The 9,667-nt window shown below is 42.2% G+C and overlaps 1 protein-coding gene across 3 annotated transcripts in view; it reads left to right on the top strand.

Moving 5' to 3' along the window:
• The first annotated feature begins 313 nt into the window (after window positions 1-313).
• LOC138622079 (oligodendrocyte-myelin glycoprotein-like) overlaps window positions 314-9,667 on the top strand; it is a 222,124-nt gene continuing 212,770 nt past the window's right edge. Inside the window, exons 1-2 of one of the 3 annotated variants that reach the window (XR_011310988.1) lie at window positions 314-620; window positions 1,386-3,801. Coding sequence is in view for 2 of the 3 variants with exons in the window: in XM_069700569.1 (XP_069556670.1) it covers window positions 613-620; window positions 1,386-2,805 (1,428 nt within the window). In the remaining variant the exon portion in view is untranslated. Of the gene's footprint in view, window positions 621-1,385; window positions 3,922-9,667 lie in introns of those variants that run through there. The other 2 variants (XM_069700570.1, XM_069700569.1) reach the window with 2 other exon arrangements.

The raw sequence follows: 9,667 nt of genomic DNA, 5'->3' as shown, positions 1-9,667 counted from the left end.
GGGATACTATAGATCTGAGGTGATGACTGATAACAGTCGATCTTATTTTGAGTACAAACAGGACTGAAATCAGCTAGTTATTCGAAACACAGCAATAATTGTCACTTTAAATGCAGAAGGTAAATCCTAGAAGCAGCCAGATTTAAAAGGGACTTAAGGAGTTTCTTTTGTAAAAATCCTTTTATGCAGAGACCCCTCCATTATGCGCTCCATTTCTCCTCACCCCCTCCTAATACTCCCCCCCCCCCCCCACACACACACACCAACACCCCATCCCTCCATCCCTCCCCTCTCACTTCCACTGCACAGAGTAAATCCAGAGCCTGCAGTGCCTGATCGAGCAAACCCAAAAGATCCATAAGAGGCAATAGTAAACTCCCGGCTTTTCACAGAGGATACAAGGACAAGACAGTAAGAGCAGCATAAAAAAAAAAAAAACTGCACTGGACAAGGGAGCAGGGGTCAAATTGTATGAGGTGGAAACAGGGGAGAAAATCATAGAAAAAGAAAAAAAAATTCACCAGAGATCCCGAGCAGGAGAGGAGAGGAGAGGAGAGGGAAGAGGGGCCGGACAGCAAAAGAGGAGCAGAGAAAAGTGACTGGGATGATAAGATGAGAAGGTGAGTTATGGACACATTTATAGACTCTTTTTTGTATTTTTTATTATACACATGTTCTGCCACACCCTGGCTCGCAAATACTGCAGTTTCAACAGTGCAGAGCTCGTGGCTGTGTCTTTGCCTGCCTTTGGACCAGCTGATGCACGAGTTCTCTGTGGAGTCATTAATATAACCCATCTATTGAGCTAGTTCTCCTCCTCCTGAGAGCAAGGGACCGACTTCACTGACAACCACTGATGACTGAACACGCAAACTGATGCCAGGGAAAATGACTGCAGGGATTTCTCATCCTTTGTGATAAATTATATTCTTCAATAGACTAGAAATATCCTCTTACAGTCCAGGTCAAATGTTTATCAGTTAAAGAAAAGGGTACATTTCAGTGCTCGACTAATGGTGCAGAGAAAGGATACTGCTACAGAGTCTTTGAAGATATTACTGCATAATTTAGGCAGTCAGTGTGGCATGTGATGTTAGTGTGTGAACCGGCAAACAATGTGGGGATGTGCAGGCTTCCTGTATGTACAGTATGCAGGTGTATGAGAGTGTTGTGCATGTGGGAGGAAAGGATAAAACCAGCTTTATTCAGCACACCCCTCTGCAGATACTGTGCTTCTCCTACAGACAGCAAATGTTTGTGCCCCGTGTTCACTTTCCAAGCAGACTGCAGGCATCGCTGCTACTTTCCTAGCATGCCTCCTGGTGCTAAAGAGGATGCTGTGTACAACAAACACTAAAATTCGTGTCTCCCTGTCTTTCTTTTAGCAGGCATGCGCTGCTAAAGCTTTTTCCTAATGAGGCCCTTCTGGAACTTGTGCTTGTGCTGTGGCTGGGGTTGCGTGTCCTAGCTGTGTGTCCCTCCGCATGCTCCTGCAGCAGCAGCCACAGAGAAGTCGACTGCTCCTGGAGGGGTGTGAGGCAGCTGCCCGATGGCCTGCAGCACAACCTGCGCTCCCTCAACCTGTCCCACAACCGATTTCACAACCTGGACAGTAAGCTCACCGCGTACACACATCTCCGTATCCTTGATTTGTCTCACAACCGGCTGACCTGGCTGCCCTCGGACTTGCCTCGTTCTCTCTGGCAGCTCTACGCCGCCTCCAACCGCATCCAGCTGCTAGACAAGAATGATACAGCCTACCAGTGGAACCTGCGAACGCTTGACCTCTCTGATAACAAGCTGGAGAGGGCCATCTTCATCAACAATACACTGATCAATCTGTGCATACTCAACCTCAGCCATAATCACTTCTGGACTTTGCCCACCAACCTGCCTGCACATCTAGAGACTATTGACCTGTCCCACAACTTGCTTGTGAAGGTGCTGCCGGGCTCTCTAGACCGGCTCTCCAGGCTAACTCACTTCCACCTGCATGCTAACCGCTTGTCCACTCTGCCCTTTGGAGTGTTGGACATGATGATATCACTTAGAGTCATCACTCTGGGCGACAATCCTTGGGCCTGCCACCTTTACGCCGACATAACCTACCTGCTCTCCTGGACTCAGCGCACCGCTGCGCGTGTCCTGGGGTGTCCCTGCCACACCCAGCCAGTCTGCGGAGGGATGCGCCCCAGCAGGACCGGAGGGTGGCACTTCGCCTCCTACAACTTACCCCCTCTGGCCGCCAGCGCCCAGGACGTGAGCTCCACGCCTCCTGAGGCCAGTGTCACCGGGTGGTGGTACTTGTCTGTTTCTGCTCTGCTAAGCACCCCACACACCTCAAAAGAGACCCTGAACACACAACACCACACCTTCACAGCCAGACCCATCAGCTTTTCCACCCTGACATCCAGAACCACAGGCGTCCGCCCGACTATTAATCCCCTTTCTGCAACTCCGAGCCCAGCTGACACAGATCACATGTGGCACATTGATTCCCATCTCGTCTCTGACACAAAGGAAACCTCACCCGTTGACTCCCTCCCCACCACTGACACAAGTCTCATTACTGAAACATCCAACAGGGATGACTTGACACTGGCCACAAACGGATTCTTTACCACAGAGAGTCCCTCCATCCAAACAAAGAAGACGACAACTCTTCGCACCAGGAGTGTGAGGAGGAAGAATCAGTCCCTTCCTAGCGGCATCAGCAACAGCAGCCCAACTCACGCTACCTGCTCTGTCCTCCCTTTCCTTCACAGCCTGGGGCTTCTGTCTCTGATTCTGTCTCAAGTCCTCTGAAAGACAAATGGGAAACACTAACACCTTTGAATTTCGAGCACAAACAATACACAAGACTGTTAATCATTAGAGCACCATTATGTTCCAATATTTCCATCTTTTTTTGACACAAAAGTATAATTACGACACAAACTACAGGCTAAATGATGTGTTTCATAATCTCAGCTATTCTGCATTTATGGTCTGATGCTACTTTTATAATTATATGTTAAAAACAACAACAATGAATTAACTTTTCTAATAAGACTTTTTACAAGCCTCTCCTTCAATGTCACTGATTTTAGAACGAACATTGTAATGAATACAGCTACGCACATGATGGCACTATGCATTCAGGTACCAGTTTGTTATGTAACTGAATGCCTGGTGCTCATCTACAGCTACAGTCTATTTCAGGGCTGGTCAAGGTGCTTTTCATTTCACACATGGCCCACAAATTATTGTGTACCATTTTTATTTTTACATGTTTTTCACTACATTACATTTGACTCATGTTGTCTTTGGTCCGGCTCTCAAAAACATGACAGACAATGTTTTAATTTACTTGTTTTAACTGTTTCAGTCATTGCCCTTGACACCTGCTTGTTTCACATAACAAATTTGACCACTCTGTAGAGAAGCAATCTTTTCTGGGGACCGGATGTATGAAAATTGACCATGACATGGAAACAACAGAGACTCTGTGGAGCAGAGGGCAAACAAATGGACAACATTGCGTCGTTATGTTTAACAAACTCTGAGTGCCAAGTCCTGCTTCTGTATTTTGATCACATCTCAGACTTAAGTGTCCTTCATGATTCAGTGACGCTCGTGAAAATTATCTGCATGGTGATTGAACGTTCCAGGAATGCTAACTTACTGGTATGTTGCTGCAGAGCATTAAAGCACAGACTTTTTTCAGCTTATTCACATGAAATGGTAAGATATTCAAATATTGATTGCGTGCAGACATTTTAGTGATACATTTGCATACAGAATCAAAAAGGTGCCAACATAGTAAGAAATGCAGGCTGCATTTGACAAACAAACAAAAAAAATTAACTAGTGCCAGAGAATTGGTCTATTGTTGGGTACTTCTCCAAAGTGATTTCTGCAATGTCAAATAAAATGTGAGCTCTTTACACCTTCTGATGACTGAATTTTAGCACAACTGATTCTCTTCACACGATTCTTCTTCTTTTCTTTTCTTTTTTTTTTTTTTTTCTTTCTTCATTCTGCCCTACAAGACTGTTGGTTTCAATTTAAAACTGCTCACTGATAAAGTCTCAGGGGAGAAACCAAACAAACTGCAAATCAACACACAGCTCAATTCCAGATTCTGTCTACAACACTCGGTTCTGTAATAGTTGCATTAAGGAACTGGACAACTCCACTGCATCTCCCGTGAGTCCAAACAATAACTACCTCAGATTCTATTCACGTGTTTTAGAAGTCTTTTTTTTTTTTTTTTTTTTTTTTAACCCTCCCGTTGTCCTTGGGTCAAAATGAACCGCAGCTGTGTTCAACCAAGTTCTATTTTATTTTCATATTTTTTGGGATCATTGGTGACAAGGAGGCTGTGAGGGTTTCTTTAAAGAATGATGACCAATGATCCCAAAAAAATATAGAAATAAAATAGAACTTGGTTGAACACAGCTGCAGGTCATTTTGACCCGAGGACAACACGAGGGTTAAGGGAACTCTCACTGTGTAGTAAAGCACTTAGCCAGACTTTGCCTCACAGTTAATCACACCTGGAAATTGCCCAGAACAAGCACAGTCTTATCTGTTGGTCATTGAGCAATCAATTTTACTCTTTTGTTTTTTTAAACTGTAAAAAAAAAAAAAATCCCATATGCAGAAAGACATTGTGGAGCAGAGACTGTGCACCAGAGGTGCATGTTCTTTGTATGACCTTCATCAATGTCTCGACAGAGACGTGAGAAAATCTCTCGTGTAGGAACATCTGTGATGGAGAGACCAGTGCCGTCCCCTGGCAGCGAGTGGCACGGGAAGGTGCGAGCCTGGTGACCGGTGACCCTGTGGTTCAGTCTAGGAGAGCAATATGGCGTAACTGTCAGTTGCCACCCCACACTGTGAATCATAAACATCTGATACGGTGCCAAGCCATGAATCATACCGGAACAGCTCGAGAGGGAGCAGAAATCAAGATTACAACATATTTGAATATTATGACACAGAAAATTCAAAATACTACACATGGGTATTTACACAGTACTTGGCTATGAGCAAGTATATAGTAAAGTGCAATAATTTAGGAAAGCACAATATACAGGATGAGAATTATTCAAGGTTAAGAGATTGAGCCCTTTGATTTCTTGCCTCAGTTCTCTTTTCTTTTTCTTTTTTACTCGCATGTTCATAAAACCAATAGTTACTTATACAAAATATTTATTTGTACTTCAGCCAGCATGCAGAGGTATTTATCAGGTCGTTTTCTACCTTAGGCCTCATTTATGGAACATAAAAAGACCAAATGAGGATGAAGTGTAGGTGAGATTTTGATTTCCACATGTTCTTGTGTATGTGTGTGGTGTGTGATATATATATATATATATATATATATATATATATATATATATATATATATAGCCTCCTGCGGATCTTGAAAACATCTCTTGTAAGTAGTAGCGAAGTGAGCTGGCCTTCTAACCAATTATTTTCTCTGTAGACAACACAAAGTAATGTCAGATCTCTCCTCTGGCCTCTCCTAATAACTGACAAGGTGCAGAAGGCTAGCATCATTTACTGCTGCCATGCTTCCCCTCTTCATCTCACCACCTGAGCTTGTTGTGAGCGAGCTTCCTTTTTCCTTGTAGACACACTCAATAAGACTCACCCGAGGAGTACTTTGTACTGCCCTCTTGTGTTCTCAAACATTTAATTTTCCATCAGCTTTATACAGCATATCACTGTGTTCAGACTGAACTATGCAGAAAGGCTTAAATAACACATTGCAATCATTGTGAGTGTGTAAAAAGAGATTTTAGTTTTTTCTTTTGTTTCTGAAAAATATCATATTTTTCTGTTTTTGAAGGTTCACATATGGCTTACCACAAAGCTAACTGTGGGAGTTAGCTTAGAAATGAACCTCTTTTCTGAATATATGTGTCTGTGTACAGAAAACAGGGAGTTGAGAAACCAGCCACTGCAATGTGAAGAATTATGTCCTTGCCTTGAGTAAGAGAGGCCACAGTACCACTGCAGGTGGAGAACCTGGTTGTTTGTTTGATTTCGAACACAGCGCTCATAAAAAAAACAACAAAAGAAACTCGTGACTTTGAACATTACCTACAAATATACATGTAGGCAGAGACATAGGAACACAAATGACATCAGTTCTTCTCTTGATTACATGTGCTCTAAGTGCCCTCTTGTGGTGAAGAGAAAGAAAATAATGTTGATCCTAAAACACTGCAGTCGGGGACTCTTCTTCAAAGGATTGTGTTCTTCATCAGGACACCCACCTGACAGACTATTCTCAAGAACCTCTTGGAAGAAATTCGCTTTCTTTTGAGACTGTACAAACAGCTGTAAAATGAGTTTGCTCTGATCAACCTCCTTCAGCAATGATAGAACTTGATAAGCAAGCAATGGTAAGATTTTGAATCAATGTATTCACTGTAGACAGACTCTGTAGACGGGCTGTTTGTGTGCAAATCACACCGAAGTGCATTGGAAACCTTTCGCCTACACGAGATGCGGAAATTATGACAATTACTGTGGATAATCAGCAACCCGCAGGACACCTTATGTACCTCCCATTTTCATGGAGTATCCTAACAGACCAAAGCTAACAGAGCGTCCTACCTTGAAAAGACCACTGCAGCCTGCTTAGGGCTAAACAATAGCTGCCAATTTCGATCTCCTTAGAGCACGGGTCACAATATCAATTGTAGCCCAGAATTAGGCTGGTATCCAACCAAAGGACGTTCAAATGCTGCAGATAAAGTTTATCTGATAAACCTAATCTGTATTGACAGCTTGGGTCTATATGCCAAGGCCCAGCATCTCTTTGAGCCAAGAGCAATGTTTTCCAGTCGGGGCACTGATCAGCTAAAAAGAGAAATGTGTAGGAATCTGGAAGAAATAACAAGGCATACTCCGGCAGCCGGAAGACTGATGAGACAGGCAAAATTCAACCCTGCAGCGTGGTGGGGGGAAGCTGGGGATATGGTATCTCTTGCTCTCATCTCAATGGCACAGACAAGGCAAGGTCAGTGTTAAGGTCAGTGGTTGCAGAATAGGAAGTGGTTGGCAACTGAGAGAATATATGGTGGCAGCCAGTTAGGGAAAAAAGAATGTAAAAAAGAAACAAGAGAGAAAAGGCTGGTTGAAAACAAATAATAAGCCAGAGGACAGAAAGCACCACTTAGCTGGTTGTCCAGAGAGGCTTGCTTACCGTTCTTAGCCTGTGAAAGATTTTTTTTTTTAAATAAAAAATGTCTCAGGCATTGCATTTGCACTCATAAATAAACTTAAAAAAAAGTGAACTGGATTTAAGAATCCTTCAGGCTGGAAATAGTTAGCAAGGACAAATGGAGTTGAACACACATATGAGTGAAAATATGTGCTTCAATGTTTGATAGATAAAAGAAATAAAAGCAGATTTTGTGAATCACAAGCTTAAAAAAAAGATGAATTTGTGAAGAGGTGCAACATCTCCTTTGTCTTGACAAAGATCCGTGAAAGGCCAACATGCGCATCTTTCTCCCCTCTGCCGGGTGTACAGGTGATAGGATGACTCCTCGCGGGGCTTTAATGCCATTCGTCATCATCTGTAACACACAGCTCTCATACAAACAGCAGCCAGAACATTCCAAGGAGCAGCAGGGGCATGAGCTTATCTCGCAGCCCAGTGGAGCAGGTAAATGATGTCGTCATCATCCACTTGTGCTAGGGCCCGATTGGTCTAAAAGAGCCCTTTATGCAAGTGTTGGCTATTCAGGTCAAAAATGCAGATTTTTTTTTTTGCTTGGGCTGCATTGTTAAAACAGAAAAATATGCAGTTAATTCTGCAAAATCTGTGTTAGATTTTCTGTTTCGGTGTCAGTTGTTTGTTTATTTGTTTGTTTGTTCGAATGATTGCAGAAAAAAAACTATTAGCCTGATTTTCATAACAAATGGTGAGAGGGTGTAGCATTGGCTAAGGAGGAAGCCATTAGAAGCGGATTCGGATAAAATAACAGATAATTTTTCACCTTAACCAAAACTACAGTGCAGAACTTTTGTCTCGACCTGCCGGTGAGAGTAATTACAAAAACACGTATAGTGTCCCATAGTAGCTACTAATACAGAACATAAAATGTTTTGCATCACAACTCCCGGGAGAAAACTCCTTTTTGGAAAGAAAGTCACGGCCTAATTATTTTAGTCCCATTTAAATGAACATATGGGAGGTTTGCTCGACCAGCGGAAGTCTCTTGGTGCGCATGCTCTGCCCAGATGCTGGGCAGCGCGGGACTGTTAAACCCGTCAGCTGATTGTACGGCTGTTTCTGTAGGCCTACATGAAACCAGGAAGTGTATGTGTCCGTGAATTGCTTAATAGCCCTTGTTTGGCGTTCATTTAAATGTCCCGCATTGTATTAACATTGTGATACAGGGCATTTGACTTACTAAATGTCATACACGTTAATCCCTGTGCGTCACATTACGTCACGGTAAGCATATCATTGCACTTTTTGAAGTTTCCACGCTGCACTGTGCTGTTCATGGGTTTATCTTAAGCTCACCAGCTCTAAATCTCGCTCTGTACATCAGCCACTTTCGATGTACTAACACACTTATACTCTGCTCAAGCCCCGTGCGTTGTTAAACGTCTTGCCAATTGAATGCTCACCTGCTGAGGTCAACCAGCTTAAGTAGCTGGTTAGTTAGCAGTTGGCAATGTTGTCCCTCTTCCTCTCCTTCACTCTCGTGCCCTGTGCCCGAGGTTTAGCATTTCCAAACTTGTGCAGTGATTTGTGTCACAATTTGGTTGTGCATAGATACAAACTGAACGGAGTTGTGAAAAATCCAATATATGTAAGCAAAGTTTAGTCCTGTCTAAACATTGGCTCTGGTCTAGAAATACAATGTCTCCATATCACAATCCACATTCATAGGTACCAGTAATCTTCTGGTATATGAGGCTTCTGCTTTGCATATTTTGACATCAGTCTAATAGTTTAGGAAATATACAAAGATAATGGTTGGGGTTGCAGATTTATACATCATTGAGGCTTGGACCATTGGCTCGGGTGAGGTCTGTGCTGTCCGAGTGCACTTCTACTTTCAACAGCGGTAGAAGAAGTATTCAGGTGCTTCACTTAAGTAAAAGTACTAAGCCAGTACAGACACACTGTCAAAATACTCCACTACTGTATTCAAAACTTACTCAAGTAAAAGTATTTAAGTACTATCAGAAAAATGTAGTCAAAGTATCAAAAGACAAAGTACACTATGCAGTAAATGCTCCCTGTCAGTGTTTTACTATTATATATGACGTATGGGATTAATATTGCTGCTGCATTAATGTGCCTTTTTGTGCTTATTTTAATGACTTCATGTAGGCTACTGTTGGTTAGTTTAATCTACAGTAATGCATTATATTACGTCTTTGTTTTGTTAAGTATGTAACAACAAGCTCAGAAAAACATTTTCCAGTTAATTTGAAAGGATTTTAAAATAGTTTATTGTGCTTAATAAGAAGGTGATTTTTTTTTTCTCAAACCATAAAGAAACATCAAATGTTTCTGTTTATCAGATGAATTTAAATTCAAAATTACCAAATTTGGAGATAAATGATTTTTGATTGATTTGACATTAAGAGAATGAAAGGTATCTTAAATTGTCAAATGTAGTATAGTAAATAATACAAT

The sequence above is a fragment of the Brachyistius frenatus genome, unplaced genomic scaffold, assembly GCF_029030835.1.
Source record: "Brachyistius frenatus isolate BFR_SWC_R1_liver_20210118 unplaced genomic scaffold, ASM2903083v1 Contig_34, whole genome shotgun sequence".
In the NCBI taxonomy this organism is placed as follows: domain Eukaryota; kingdom Metazoa; phylum Chordata; class Actinopteri; family Embiotocidae; genus Brachyistius; species Brachyistius frenatus.
Note: the sequence above shows the minus strand (reverse complement) of the source record. Positions and strands in the feature narration are given on the sequence as shown.